A 16,915-nucleotide genomic window follows, 5' to 3' on the forward strand; every position below is an offset into this window, starting at 1 on the left:
AGATAAAAAAATAAGAAGTCACGCAATGTCTACTCTAACATTATGCCTGAAAGGAAAAAAAAAATTGAGATTCTCTAGGATCAGCTTAATGTAACAGCAGCTTTGGTTCTCTCTATTGGTCGATTGCAGAAGCAAGCCACTAATCCGTACATTCTGCGTCAGATTGCCAGATGGTGGGCAAGCTCAGACCTTTCGTCCAGTGACCCGGGGAGGGGAACTTCCCATTAGCCAAGGGTCGGAGTACCGACGACTTCCCAGGGGCGCACTGAACTCTTGATTGTGCAACTTCCTATTACCAGGTTACATTAGCAATGCAAACCCTCTATTCTACAAACTCTGACCAGGTAGACGCAACTTCAAAACGTCTTCTCACATGTGTTCATGCAGACACACACCTACAAGGAAAAGCAGGTCCAATGTGGGCTGTATACGGGTAAACAATCAACCAGCTAATTCTTACCTTCTCTGGACGCTCTGTGTGGTTGAGGCAGTGCGAAAATGACAGACAACCAGACACTGTATGCGTGTTAAGGCGCAGAGGGCTCCTATCACTTACAGATAATATCCAACTGACCCATTTTAACATCAGTTTCAAAACACTCTCCCATATAAATCCTCATCACATCATTTTCAAATTCCAATAAACACTATTTCACACTATTCTATCGCTAGTTCCTTATTCCGCAGTCGAATACCCCCACTGACTGGTCGATCGGTCATGATGGTCACTATGACTGACCCTAAAATTTCCTGGATCTTGAACCATTAAAATTTCGTGTACGGATATGTGAAATAGGCTATACATAGAGAAGAAAACACATTCGCAGCAGAAACTTCGCAAGACACACAAAACGCCAAAAGAGAGTGAACATAAAGCTAGGTGCACTGCACGTGTCAACAAAGTTATCAGCTTTACTATCAAACATATACATTTTTATTGTTGGCGTTTTGCTTACACCTTATAGCCAGCTTGATCTTAAACAAATTGTACAGTTGTTGATGGTTCATTGTTGTTGAATGTCTGTTCCTTTGTTTGCATGCACATACACGCATGTGCAAGCGGGTGGGCACACACAGAAACAGGCACACACAGTAGGCAGCACAAACATAATTACCAACAGGCTCATACAGGATAGTTGTTGTTGTGGTCTTCAGTCCTGAGACTGGTTTGATGCAGCTCTCCATGCTACTCTATCCTGTGCAAGCTTCTTCATCTCCCAGTACCTACTGCAACCTACATCCTTCTGAATCTGCTTAGTGTATTCATCTCTTGGTCTCCCTCTACGATTTTTACCCTCCACGCTGCGCTCCAATGCTAAATTTGTGATCCCTTGATGCCTCAAAACATGTCCTACCAACCGATCCCTTCTTCTAGTCAAGTTGTGCCACAAACTTCTCTTCTCCCCAATCCTATTCAATACCTCCTCATTGGTTACGTGATCTACCCACCTTATCTTCAGCATTCTTCTGTAGCACCACATTTCGAAAGCTTCTATTCTCTTCTTGTCCAAACTGGTTATCGTCCATGTTTCACTTCCATACATGGCTACACTCCTTACAAATACTTTCAGAAACGCCTTCCTGACACTTAAATCTATACTCGATGTTAACAAATTTCTCTTCTTCAGAAACGATTTCCTTGCCATTGCGTCTACATTTTATATCCTCTCTACTTCGACCATCATCAGTTATTTTACTCCTTAAATAGCAAAACTCCTTTACTACTTTAAGTGTTTCATTTCCTAATCTAATCCACTCAGCATCACACGATTTAATTTGACTACATTCCATTATCCTCGTTTTGCTTTTGTTGATGTTCATCTTATATCCTCCTTTCAAGACACTGTCCATTCCGTTCAACTGCTCTTCCAAGTCCTTTGCTGTCTCTGACAGAATTACAATGTCATCGGCGAACCTCAAAGTTTTTATTTCTCCATGAATTTTAATACCTACTCCGAATTTTTCTTTTGTTTCCTTTACTGCTTGCTCAATATACAGATTGAATAACATCGGGGAGAGACTATAACCCTGTCTCACTCCTTTTCCAACCACTGCTTCCCTTTCATGCCCCTCGACTCTTATAACTGCCATCTGGTTTCTGTACAAATTGTAAATAGCCTTTCGCTCCATGTATTTTACCCCTGTAAACTTCAGAATTTGAAAGAGAGTATTCCAGTTAACGTTGTCAAAAGCTTTCTCTAAGTCTACAAATGCTAGAAACGTAGGTTTGCCTTTCCTTAATCTTTCTTCTAAGATAAGTCGTAAGGTTAGTATTGCCTCACGTGTTCCAACATTTCTACGGAATCCAAACTGATCTTCCCCGAGGTCCGCTTCTACCAGTTTTTCCATTCGTCTGTAAAGAATTCGTGTTAGTATTTTGCAGCTGTGACTTATTAAACTGATAGTTCGGTAATTTTCACATCTGTCAACACCTGCTTTCTTTGTAATTGGAATTATTATATTCTTCTTGAAGTCTGTGGGTATTTCGCCTGTCTCATACATCTTGCTCACCAGATGGTAGAGTTTTGTCATGACTGGCTCTCCCAAGGCCATCAGTAGTTCTAATGGAATGTTGTCTACTCCCGGGGCCTTGGATATCTATTGTAAAATGAAATTCTGTAGAACACATTTGTACAGACCACTGTCTATGATATGTTGCTCTTAGATGCGGGTAGTTGAGGCAAGAGTGAATCTGTGCATCATATTGAACAGTCTGTGATCCTGTGTTGCTAACAAAGCTGTCATGGAGGTTGGCAGCGGATGAGCAAGTGTGACAACATTTTGTATAAGGATTGTAGTACTCGTACTTCCACGTACTCTGGGGGCAGCCAAAGAAAAGATAATTGCGTCTTCTTCTTCTCGACAAGAGCAGAAAGGTGCCTCTACAGTGTGCAAACTGAGAAGATGTTTATGGAAAAAGCTGTGGTTAAATTGGCGTTTGGCTATTAGAGAGGCGAGGTACCTAGGTATCGAATGTGATGTGTACAATTGCAAAGAAGTATTAGGTCTTTCTTAATTTTGTCTGGGATTTATTGTCCCGAAAATAAAATAAAAATTGGTTTCATCTAGTGGGTCGACCATGATCAACGCACTACACATGTGCAGTATCTCATCCTCTTTGCTCCGTCACTCATAAACAAATACACTTACACATCCTGCTCTAGACTTTCAATTTTTGCCTCGAATATATTGCCCCAGAATTACATTCAAAATTAACATTCGGGAGGACGACGGTTCAAACCTACGTCTGGCATTCTGCAATTTCCCTAAATCACTTCAGGCAAATGTTCATCTGGAAGGGCACAGCCGATTTTCTTCCCTAATCTGATTGGACCAATGACCTCGCTGTTTGGTTCGCTCCCGTCAGACGAACCAACCAACATTAGAAACAGTCCAACCCCCAGCTGTGGACAAGGTTTTTGGAAGGTCTCCCTTGGTTGAAAAGCAAATGTCATAACTGGATATTTCCTTCCAAATATTCCAAATTTTAAATGTCGCACTCTCACCACCTCTTCGTTCAGTATTCGGCTGAAAAGCCCAAGAGTCTACTTTGGGTCGTTACCCCCAAGAGACTGCTCTCCCTAGAGAATGAAAAAAATAATTGGCCAATTCTGACCAAGGTGTTAGAGAGACCTGATTTCGTTATATGGTAAATTTCGGAGTTGGTAATTCTCTTCCAAATATTCCTAGCTGGAAACCTCTCTGGCCGGCCGGTTCTAGGCGCTACAGTCTGGAACCGAGCGACCGCTACAGTTGCAGGTTCGAATGCTGCCTCGGGCACGGATATGTGTGATGTCCTTAGGTTAGTTAGGTTTAATTAGTTTTAAGTTCTAGGCGACTGATGACCTCAGAAGTTAAGTCGCATAGTGATCAGAGCCATTTGACCCAAACCCCTCTGCCCCATTATTAGATGCCTGTGATTTGGTTCAGAGGAATCGAGCTCTCCAACGAGCTGGAAGTGGAAATTATAAAATCAGAAACACTGAGGCTTCAGTGTGAGGTTCAATGTGTTAATCAAAATGTTGAAAACAACTGCGTTATTTTGGTGAGATTAATGTACGAAAGCGTTACTGGAGCTCTTTACTTTTCAGATTTTGACTTTATCCAGTTCGGCGCGCTTTCGTCCCGCGAGGAATTCATGATACTGTTCCACGTCGGGACGATATTCTGCCACAAGCTGATGGAAGACGAGGGCGTCCAGAAGCTGATCAACATGCAAGAGGACAAGTTCGACCTGCTGATAATAGAGGCGTTCTTCCACGATTGCCTGATGGCCCTGGCGCACAAGTTCAAGACGCCCGTGGTGGCGGCGAGCGCCCTCGGGGGCGGCGCCTCGTGGGTGAACGACATGGTCGGTAACCCTTACCCCCTCTCCTACTTCCCCGAGAAGACGTTCCCCTACACCAGCCACATGGACTTCCTGGAACGCGCTCACAACGCCTTCAGCTCGCTGATGTTGAGGCTGCACCGTCAGTACGTATACCTCCCGGCTCTGGACGAGATCGTCCGGAAGCACTTCAGAGACCCCAGCATGCCGCCGCTGGCCGACCTGGAGCGCAACACGTCCCTCCTGCTCCTCAACTCACACTTCAGCTTCGACTACCCGCGGCCGCTCGTCCCGAACGCTGTGGAAGTGGCGGGGATGCACATCAAACCGCCCAAGAAGCTTCCACAGGTACGCAACATGTAGTATACGACAAATACCATGCTAAGTCTACAAAATAGCGGGAGGTGAATAGAAACTGTTTAACAAGGGTACTTCCAGAAATGATTATTGTCTAATTTTTTAGAACTTTCTTCACAAACTTGCCGATGACCCCCAGGGAAACACTGTTCGTCGCTGCTAGTAAGTATCACTGCACCGCCTCCATGGTGTCATAGTAACCTACCAATCTCTCATCATGCAGCTGTCGTTTCAAAGGTACAAACAAGTGAGACCGTAAAATAGGATAATTTTCTGTCTGTAAATCACTGTTTTAATTGCAAAGTGACCAGTTTCAGCCAATGGAGCCCTTCTTCACATCTGTTAAACGAGAGAATAAATACAACTGGGTTCCAGTCCTATGTCTGCATAGCTTAAAATCTTTTTTTAAAGATCTGTTTACAGTACAAAACTTGTATGTCATAGCTACAGAGTAACCTGTGTTAATAAAACTATCAGTTCACTGTAATGTATAAAAACAATACTTGCACCCTGTCGCTTTATATCAAAATCTTAAAAGAAATAAGATTGGTGCAAAGGCCTGTGGTGTTAAACATCCTCTTTATCCGCACTAACGGATTTAAAATACGATACTGAAATAATAGATGTACAAAACGTTCCTAAGCTTTATGCACGGATGGTTATAATCGGACTTTTGCTACGTGAGTAAGTATAGGTGGAAAACTTATGGGTACCCAACTTTATAGGAATGATGTTCAGATTGTGCGCCGCAGGAGTTGCGTTGTTAGTAGTGTCATGACTTGCCATTAGGCGCCGGTACTGATACGGTAATGTAGGATTGAACCAAAAGCTGCTACGGTCGCAGGTTCGAATCCTGCCTCGGGCATGGGTGTGTGTGATGTCCTTAGGTTAGTTAGGTTTAAGTAGTTCTAAGTTCTAGGGGACTTATGACCTAAGATGTTGAGTCCCATAGTGCTCAGAGCCATTTGAACCAAAAGCTGCAGTGTGCATTACAGAACACCATAATATCAGAACTGCAAGGCACATGTTACGATAGAGACAAGAGTGCTCCAAGCGGCCTGGTAGTGAACTTCGAATTCGGTACAATAGGAGGCGATAATCTGTATTCTCGCTTTGCAAAATAAGAGTTCTAGATGACAATTATCTGTAATTTATGGGTGGGTCTGGTGCTGAAGTGTATTTGTTTGCAAGACTCCATTTTGACCGTTTAGCTGTTATCAAGCAAAATTATGTTCCTGATTATGACCTTCTTTTGTGTATTGAACTTTTTCAATTGCTTAGTAAATATGTCGCTTGTATTCTGCTTAAATTTTGCTCTCGTCCATAATATTGGGTGGGGTAAATTATACCATATTTGTTTTTGTTCCATATGAAACTGAACCTGGTTTCGTCGCATGGTATTCTGTGTGGACTCGCATCTATTTGTCACTGCTTAAGAGTCTGTATGTGAAGTATGCCATTGAAATTCATTCAAGTGTATTCTTCATACTCTAAGTTATTTTTGTTTGCATCTGTTTCTCTCACTCTCTCACTTAATGTAAGCCACCGAGATCTACGTTGACATCTCCTGAAATGTGTTCTTTGTAAAACTTATTGACGTGTGAAAACATTTACGCAACATTTGCGTAACGACTGTCACATTTTTAGCATTTGCAGGGAAGGATGCTCTTCTCGCTAAGACTAACGAAGTAAACGCATTGGCAAGAAGCAACACCGTTTTAAACAGAATTACATACTCATTTTTAGACAAAATGTAATGAAATTAAATAGCAATTCTGTCAAAAGCTGTTAACACGCAGTTCTCTACTAAATGTAAGAAGAAACTGAAAATGGATGGAAACAATAAAAGCAACGTACTTACAATGTATTCAAATCGATCAGTTCACACAGATTCGCAAGCAGTAACAAATGCCGGTACTCGCATGCAATAACAAAAGCACGTCGACAGAACAAAATGTAATGAAAGCAGCTTCTGATTTTTATATGAATCAGAAACTAATATGGAACCATTTTCCCCAAGCAATACCAGTATTTTTCCAAAGAAAGAATAAAATTTTACAGTACTGATGTATCTATGTACTCCTCAGAAGTAGATTGGGAGTTTAGCCGGCCGAGGTGGCCGAGCGGTTCTAGGCGCTACAGTCTGAAACCGCGCGACCGCTAAGGTCGCAGGTTCGAATCCTGCCTCGGGCATGGATGTGTGTGATGTCCTTAGGGTAGTTAGGTTTAAGCAGATCTAAGTTCTAGGGGACTGATGACCACAGATGTTAAGTCCCATAGTGCTCAGAGCCATTTTTAGATGGGGAGTTTAGTTGTGTAAAACTATTGAATGAAAATATAGTGGCAGTTCGACAGTATAGATCGCCAGATGGTGATGTACATTTGTTTATTGAAAAATGTGAATTAATAGTTAAAGATATTGAAGAGTAAGACAAGAATTGGTGTCTGTGGTGATTTCAACATAGAAATGGCATACACAGACAGGAAACTCACAAGGACGCTATTGAATATGCTAAGATCATTAGACCTCTATTGAACAAATAACCGCACCACACGTAAGAATGCCTGAATAGACAGTATTGTTGTGAATTTCCACAGGGAAGATTTTACAGACAGACTTGCAGGAAGTGGACTTGCATATTATGAGCTGTTACTCCTCATACACTGTAAGAGGCAACCAGTTAAAATTGAAGAACCTAAAGTAGTAATAGTACGAGGGCAAAAGGAAGAGCACATAAGTATGTATGTTGATAGATTAAGAAGTGCAGATTGGGACTTCATATATAAATTGTCAATCTGGGAAAAGGGAAGCTGAAATTACCTTCGTATCTTCTTTAAAAAGTACACAGACTTATGGTATTCCTGCTCACAACTAAAAAAAAAAGATATCCAAGTGAAATGAAAAAGACTTAACTGGTTTATAGAAGAGCTAGCAGAAATTAGAGGAAACATGCATATGCTGTACCAGATGCATAAGCAAGCCGCTACCCAAGGAGCAGAAGTGTGTGAACATTCATAGGTCATATCTGAAATGCAAAAAAATTCTACAAAGCTTAACTTCTTCTGACAAAAAAAAAAAAAAAAAAAAAAAAAAGCTGTGGAAAACTATAGAAAGAGATCCCAATAAAAGTGCAAGGCGGCATAGCAAATAATAAAACAAAAGAATACACCAAAATGCACAGAAACAGCTCTGCTGGAACTTGAGGAATCAGACCAGTACTTTTTAAGCTCAGTTAAAGAAATAGGTAACAGTATTAAAGCAACAAATTCATCAGCAATGGACCTTGTTGGGACACCACTGCCTGTTAACCTGGTATTTCAACAGAGGGCTGTCACACCTGCTGATGTTATAAAAGCTGTATCCAAATTTTCAGGTTCTGAAAGTATGGACTGTTATTGGTTATCGAATAACATCATTAAAAAGACAATACACTCAATCATCAAACCATTACCTTTTATTTTCAATAAATGTGTGTAATTTGGAGTTTTTCCAGATGCACTTAAGGTATCAAAAGTTGTCCCAGTTTTTAAAAAAAATGGGACAAACCTCTTCCCCAAAGCTACAGACCAGCCACCATTGTTCCAATATTCTAAAAGATATTTGACACACTGGTACACACAGAAATAAGCAGCTTCTTTGAGAAACACAATATCCTATGTAGCAATCAGTTTGTGTTCCACAAGGTGAAAAACACAACAGGGGCCATCTTGGAAATCATAACAGCTTTTGAAATTCTAACAGCTTTTGAAAAGAATAACATGGTATCACTGGTATTATGTGACCTAAGCAATGCTTTCAATTGCATTCCTGTTAACATACTACTGAAGAAACTAGAGATTTATGGGGTGAGAGGGAGCACTTTAGCTGTGATAAGTTTTTATTTAAGCAACAGAAAAAAAATTGTCTGTCAGAAATGTTAATTCTTTCATAATGGAAATCAGTACAGGTGTACCAGAAGGATCTATCCTTGGACCCTTGTGCTTCATTGTAGCTATTAGTGATTTACCTAATAACATAGCCCACCCTGTTGTGTGTTATGCTAATGATAAAACACTACTTATCACCACATTTCAGACCTGAACAGCATAACAAAAGAAACACTTGAGAAGACCCTGGACTGGTTTGCAACCAATAAGCTCCTGAGCGATCCTGATAAAACCCAACAGCTTTCAATGGGAATATAAAATGAAGTAGGCAATAAGTCAGTAAAACTCTTAGGTATTTACACTGACTCAAAATTCTATTGGGAGGAACATGTCAATCACGTATGTGAAAAAATATCCCGGCTGGCATACCTTATCTCGTAACTAAGGGAGGTAGTGAGCTTAGCGTACCTTAGGGTGACATAGTTTGGGCTATTCCAGTCACATACTTCATGTGGTCTGATTATATGGGGACACTCCCCTCACATCAAGAACATCTTGAAATTACAAAAAAAGTAAAAGAGGTCATAGGGAGCACTTTCCCCTTTTTTCCAGACTCGGAATGCTCAAAATTATAAATTTATACATTTGTGTGTCTGTACTCTATATTAAAAATACTATTCAGAATTTATTGCCAGAGGGGAAATACATGAACACAGCACCAGAGCTAAGGGTAATTTAGACATACCACACCACAGATTAGCAAGAACAGGAAATTCCCACAAAGTAAACCCACTCAAAATGTTCTATAAACTGTCAATTCATGTTCAGTCTATGGATATAATTTTTTTAAAATAAGTGTTACAGCTGGCTGTTGGATCATTCATTTTATGACATTAAAGAATTGTTTGAAATGCCTGAGCAGGATATTTGCATTTAAAAGTTTTCTGTTAAACATACTATTGTGTGCTGTGTTAGTCGCATGTAATTGCATAGTGTATACAATACTCTATATACAGGGTCTACTATAATACACATACTATATTAAATTATAGTATAGCTTATTGCATTATCTTTTAGAAACTATCCTGGTGTAATTTGGTACACTGTCATGCTTAAAATGTATACTGTAACGTATTGACACTAGTTTATTTTATTGTTATTATGTATGTACTTCTACATCTTTGTAAAATTATCTATGGTGAATAAAATTCTTGATGTGAGCAGAACACAATCAAAATATGGGCAACACATTTACAATACAGCTCAAAGAGCGCAGTAGACGTAAGCCATAATTGGAAGCACAATGTGATGGAACCAACTTCAGTTAACTGAGAGATAAAAAAACATTAAAGACGAAAAAAAACAGACAATAAAAAAGCAAGATACTGTACTGATAAACTTATAGTGCTCCATGTGGCCTGGCAGTGAACCAAGGTCATGTTACCGGAAGTCCTAAGAGTTTCACCACCATTGTGTGCATTGCACTTAGTCAGCATGGATCTGCACAAAGTGAGCAAGGCTTTGCTCATAGAGCTGTTTTGATAAATCAGCAGCAGCAGTAGTGCTGCTGCTCTTTAGGAGTATCAACACGGCACAGGAATATGGAGAGGTCATCATTCCACACACGGGTTGAAGAACAAGATTCGGGAAGTGGTCCCTAGACGGTCAATAATACTGCACAATAATATTGTGCTTTGGGACGATGCTATAAAGGCACTGCTACTGTGATAATTGTTCAACTTTGCCGCAACAGAAAGAAAAGTGCATGAAAAACTGGGTCAAGGAGTGTCAAAGATCATTCCAAAAAGTTGTTGAGAGAGAATTCAGGTTGAACAAAAAAAAAGATTATGATAACTTTTTATACATTGATGGTCCAACATCTTACATTGGCACTTGACCCCCCCCCCCCCCCTTGGAATATGGAGTATGATGTTTTTATCCATTGTAGTATTCTTATGTTCTTGAGATGACCTCTGAAAATATCATGGGCTGAAAGGTCAGGTGATCTCGCCAGCCATAGGACACAACCACATCTTGAGAGTAATCGATATGGGAAGAGGCACTTCAGTGTAGTCTCTGAGTTACGGGCTGCAGACTGCAGACCCATCTTATAGAAACCATACCCCGTTTGGATTTCAATGTTACAGCAGTTGTGGAATGAAGAAATTGTTAATCATGACCTCATAATGGACATGGATTCTAGTAGTACAACAGACTATGACCTTTGGGATACCATGGACCTTTCCATGATTAAACTGCAGTTTTGTGCCAGAGTAATATAGGAAGTTTTGTTTATACAAATGAAAGTTTTCCCCATCAGACATCACAAGATTTTTTATTTATGGAATATTCTGTTGGTACGTGGAGGAACATTGACATATTAAAAACTTGAATACCTAGTAATGATGTTCTGCAATAATATTTATTTAATGGTTCATTATTAACTGGCTTTCAGCTTTCTAGGCCACTCTCAGATAACTTAATACTAAATGGATAGTCAACACATCATCAGAAAGAGTTCATATAGCTGTAAAAAAATTATTTCAAAGATATGTGATATTTTACAGCTGTGTATTAATACAAAAACAAGCATAATGTAATTCAAACAAAGGTCAGAACAAATAAATCTTAAATTACCTTATACTTAAAGGTTAAAAGTATATGAATGTATAAGCAAGAAACACAGTATAAGTGAGTAATGGCACTGAACACTGTTATGTGGACAATCTGGTGAATGTTATTAACAGGCTGGAAAGGGTAAAGGGGCAGAGGGGGAAAGGAGTCTATAACTTACTAGATGGGCTGAGTAAGAAAGGAGTTGGAGATTGAAGAAGAATGAGTCTGCCTTTGCTGGACACTCTCTGAATGAAAGTCATTCATGTGATAAGAGTATTAAATGTGAAGTCCCCCATACATTAACTAAAGGTATCAAACTGACAGTACTCAAATTCTACCTATTAATAAATACCAACCAAAGAATCGTGACCTGGTCCTTGATGACCAAACACAGTTTCATTGTACACCCTTACTAAAGTAGCAATGGGCATCTAATACTTTTGTCGCCATTTGGTAATATGCTTGTTAAAACTGTGCCACACCAACATCATTCCATACCAGTGCTTTCTCCCCTCTGGCCCTCCCCCTTCCCCACTTCTCCCTCTTTTAATTTTTTCCACCAGCCTATTTACCCCAATCGCCAGGTAGTCCATATAATACAGTTGTCTGCACCATTACCCAATTAGGCAATGCTTTTTGCTTATACATTCATGTAATTTTAACCTTGAGTATAAAGCAGTATAAAATTTATTTGTACAGAGCTTCTTTGTGAATTATATCCTGCTTGTATTTTCATATTGATATATAGTCATAAAATGTCACATATCTCTGAAAAAAGATTTTTATGCAGCTGTGAACTCTCACCGATGTTGTGTGAATTATCTGTTTAGTAATAAGTTATCTGACAGTGACCTAGAAAGCAGATAGCTTTAAATAAATATTGATGTGGAACATCAATACTGGCTATTAGAGTTCTTAATAGCGCAAGAGTTGTCAGAAATGAATCATTCAGGTCAATTCTGTACACTAAAGTTGAGCAGAAATTATGCCTACTCACTTTTTCACAGCTGTAATTACTGAATTACTTGCAGCTTATAAGGATGAAACTTTAGATCCTACTCGACAATAAAGATGTCTGAGGAATTTTTAATGTTCTGGAATGGCGATGGTCTGATGAGTGTGGGCTTTGTTGCAGAACTGCATGAGCTTGTCAAATATTTTCTGTCATTAGAGACATCATTTCAGATCCCTTTATGTACATTACAGAATTTGTCTCATGGCATGATTTATCCAGTTGGATATCGTTCTTCTGCCTGGAACATGGAAATGGCAGTCTCTACCATGGGGCATTGCACTTTGGACAGCTGCAATGCTCTTCACATTACAGAATTCCTCCACTGCTGCAGTAGGCACCTACACTGGACAATGAACCATACTGAAATGAATGGCATACTATGTGGCTCCAATTAGATATGGTAGTTGGCGAACACACATCTACATCTTAGCAGTGTGACCAATTGAAAATCCAGTATTTCGTGTGGGTCAGCCCATATGATGTACAACTGATTTTCCAAGTCCTTTGATGTCAAAGGTGGAGTTACAGTGTCATGTGCAAACCTCAAAGTTTTCTTTTAAAATTTCGCTTTGGTTTCTTGTACTGCTTGCCCAATTTACAGATTTATTTACATCAGGTGTGGGTTACAACCCAGTCCCACTCTGTTCTCAACTACTGCTTCCCTTTCATGCCCATCAACTCTTTTCACTGCAGTCCAGTTTCTATGCAAGTTACCCTTGTGTCTCCTGTATTTTTTCCTTGCTACCTGCACATTTAGATCCACATATAACTGGTTTGGTAATTGGTTAAAGGTGGGAGGAAGGCAAGGGCATAACACCCCGCCCTCCTCCCCCTCATAGGACTGCACCTTGTAAAACCAGCAGCCTGGATGAGGACATGGTTCCCCTCATGTCCGCATCTAATGAGGACTGTAGTGTGGTATAGCAGGAGATCCCAAGTTGAAAATTTTACCTGCAGTTTGGTAGTGTGTACCATAGATTGCTGTCGTTAGTGCTAATCACAATTTGAACTTTCTTGCCGAAAGTGCCCTTCACATCATAAAATATTGTCAGTAGGGTTTTACAAACAGATGTGTGTGATGGATTTTATTCTGGACCACAGGCTATTGGTGCATTCACTCTATGAACTGTCAATTATTCATTGGTTCAGGATTGTGCACACAGGTCTTGTCTCCTGTCATATTTAGACAGAGAAAAACATGCACCTTCAGGCTTGTAAAGGTGCAATTGTTCATGATATATTCTCTGCTGCATACTGCCACAATCACTGGACAGCTGATGAGACTCATTCATTACACATACTATTAGTTAGCTGCAAGCTACTAAGTGCTTGCATTCCGAAATACTGGAAGAATAAAGTCCAGGTATTTGCATGTCATCAACTGTGGTGCCTCAAGACACACACAAGTTTTTGACTGTGGTACTTGTCTTATTGTATTAAACCTGTAACATAAGATTGTCCCTCTTAACAAGTAAGCTATGGCAGCAATTTACATTTTTAAATTCAGCCAGTAATAAGGCAAAATATTGAAAATAAAATTTTTGTTGCACCTGAAAATGTTAAATAGGCAGCCTTCAACTCGGAGGGTGAACCATGAACAGTGATAGCTATTCAGCTGTATAGTAGTAACCTTACAGTATTAATTATGCTTTTCCCTGCATATTGATTATTCTGTACATTTTTGGTAAAACTGTCAGAAGTTAATTTGCTTGGCTGTGCAGAATAACGTTTTGGAAATGCCCATTGTGCATGCCAGGTATTGATTATTGGCGACCTGTAAATACTTGCCAACATAAGTGGGCTTATATTGCTTTCTTGCAGTTGTAAACCTTGCAGCATGAACTTTCAATAAAAGTGCCAAGTTCGATCCACCACAGTTGTTACACAGGCTACCCTTTATTTGAAGATAAACATCATCAACCTTTCAAATGATTCAATACTTGACTGAGATTTGTTACTACATCCTCTATGATACTTCCTAAGACTGTTCTAGTGGTAATCAACAGTCATAGTCTAGGTTTACGCATTTATCAATTAATAAAACATTTTTTGTAGGATCTGCAAACATTCATGGATGGTGCGACAAATGGTGTGGTATTCTTCAGCATGGGCAGTGGCATCAAAAGTGCCAACCTTCCAAAAGACATGCAGAGTGCCTTTCTCAGTGTATTCTCCAGGCTGAAGCAGAAGGTGCTCTGGAAGTATGAGAAGGACTCACTGCCAAACCAGCCAGCTAATGTGAGGATTGGAAAATGGTTTCCACAAAGCGACATACTTGGTAAGTATGAATACCGTTTAATTGTAAATTTTAATCTGTATGTTCATTAGTTTCCATAACGGATCACCCTAAATTTTATTCACAAATTAATAAGACGTCAGTTCCTCACCAAGAGCGGGCCTGCTCATTCAACAGTGCTATACTCCCGTATCTTCATCATATCTTTTGTTCTGATCTGCTGCCATTTCCCTTAATATCCTTTCTCATTGTGCATGCTCATTATTCATTCAGAGATCTTCTACTTCCATTAGATACAGCTCTGGACCCACATTTTCCTCAACCTTTCTGGTGCTGGAAGAGAATGAAACACCACTCGAATGGTGGTCACAATCAATTAGTTACTTATTTAGTTACACCCTTAGTAGCTCCAGAGATCACATTCATGATAAAGATTATGATGTGGAATAGGTCAACAAAAATATATCATAAAAACGTGGTAATATGCTTTCCTTTACAGATGTTTTCTGTAAAAATTACTAATTACTTCTACTCAAGAATTCCTCTGTGGTATGGAAGGAGTTGTTAAGGAGAAACATCGTTAGCTGACATTTGAGATCACGTCTATCTACAATACATTTCATTTTCATGGATATATTGTCAGAGTTTTATAGCTGCCTATTTAACCCCCTCCTGTGTGAAGGGGCCGTTCGCTCTGTGGCAGGTTAGTGTTTGGCTGCCACAGGGACCCAGCATTTGCAGCATCTTTTCCCTTCCTGCTGCATGTCTATCCTCTTGCTATTCTTTTTCCCTCCCTTTGGAACATGTCTGGGATGTTTTTGGAAATGTGTTCTGCATATTCACTATGTGATATCAGAACAATATCTCTATTGCTTTTTGTTCCTCTTTTCTTTCTTCATTTCTTTCTTCATTCCTTTTCTCTTCCCCTTCCTCCTCTTTGACAGGCAGGGTCTGCACATACCCCCTGGTACAGGCCAGTCCCAGGGAAGGGTGATTGCCTGAGCTGATACCTTCCCAAGTTGCTTATTGGTCCCTCTGTTAGGTATTCAGGAGGTGTCACCTGAAATGTCAACAATCAGCTGAAGTGGGTGTCCCCCATCTAAGACAGGCCCCCCAGTTGGAAGGAGCACACCATCACAGATGATGACAATCATGGGGGATTTTCTCACTGTGAGCCAATCATCTTCTCCACAATCAACATCTATCAAACATAAATGGAATGAAGCTAATTATTCAAAGACCCTCCCACCTGCACCAGAGTTCCTTGTGATTTCATGTACTGAAGACAGTCAGTCATTCACTTTAGTAAATCCGTTTATTATTCAGAAGTGTGATGATGCAATTGCTGGCCCTGTGAAATCCTGCTCTGATTCACGAAATAGCACTTTGATTTTGGAGACTACTTCTGATTCTCAAGCCAATTTGCTTGCAGCTTTGCTCCTCCATAACTATCCTGTTCATGTTGAGATCCATCGAATGCTGGATTCTTCCTGTGGTGCTATTTACACTAGGCTGCTTCATGGTCTGACCAAGGCAGAAATCCAAACAAACCTCTCTGATCAGGGTATCATTGTAGTCCATCGGCGATGAAAAAGTTGGAGGCATCCTTAGTTCCCACAAATGTACTCTTTTTCTCACTTTTGATAGAGTGGTGCTTCCTTCAAAGATCAAAGCAGGCTATGAAGCTATCGTAGTCTGGCGGTACATTCTGAACCCAATACGCTGCTACCAGTGTCATCGTTACAATCACACTGGAATGTCCTATTGACACCTGGCCAAATGTGTAACCTGTGGTAGGGATGCTCACAAGGGTGACTGTGCACCTCCTTCTCCCCGTTGTATCAACTGCAATGGTGACCGTGCCACCTCCTCCCAAGATTGTCCCTTGTATGTCAAAGAGTGAGCTGTCCAGGAGATCCAGGTGAAGTAAAAAGTGTCTTACCTGGTCACTCGCAAGTTATTGGATAGTCAAAAACCCTGCGTTCTACCATCCAGCACTTACGGTACTGTTCTTGCTACATCTCGCTCCATGAAGGACATGGCTGTGCAGACGTGCGACCTCAAATTCAGCACCATGGTCACCCAGTGTCATCGTAGCAATCAGTCTCATCCTCCAGTTGTGCAACAATCCACCAAACTTTCGCCTCATGGGGTGAAGTCACCTGTTACACAATCAGCAGGCTGGAAAGGACAGAAGGAATACTCCTATGAAGACTTCCTTTTTTCTGGGAGCTGTTTGAGAGTAGAATAGTAGAGAATTATTGTGAAGGTGGTTCGATGTACCCTCTGCCAGGCAGTTAAGTTTGATTTGTGGAGTATCAATGTATGTGTAGGTGTAGATGTAGCTATAGAAGTTCCCCCACTCTCACCTTTTATCAGGGAGCAATCACATGTGCACCCTGACCTCAGATCTGTCTAGATTAATCCTTTGGACCTAAAGGTTCAGTTGACCCCAATGGTGTTTCACCACCCGTTCATTGCTGTTCTCGATACATTT

General features: G+C 40.3%; 1 protein-coding gene across 1 annotated transcript in view; it reads left to right on the forward strand.

The window, feature by feature from the left end:
* The window catches only part of LOC126203131 (UDP-glucosyltransferase 2-like), a 105,983-nt gene that overhangs the window by 79,693 nt on the left and 9,375 nt on the right, over window positions 1–16,915 (forward strand). Inside the window, exons 3-4 of the mRNA XM_049937378.1 lie at window positions 4,092–4,675; window positions 14,238–14,460. Coding sequence (XP_049793335.1) covers window positions 4,092–4,675; window positions 14,238–14,460 — 807 coding nt within the window. The remainder of the gene's footprint in view (window positions 1–4,091; window positions 4,676–14,237; window positions 14,461–16,915) is intronic.

The sequence above is a fragment of the Schistocerca nitens genome, chromosome 9 (genome assembly GCF_023898315.1).
Source record: "Schistocerca nitens isolate TAMUIC-IGC-003100 chromosome 9, iqSchNite1.1, whole genome shotgun sequence".
Classification (NCBI taxonomy): Eukaryota; Metazoa; Arthropoda; class Insecta; order Orthoptera; family Acrididae; genus Schistocerca; species Schistocerca nitens.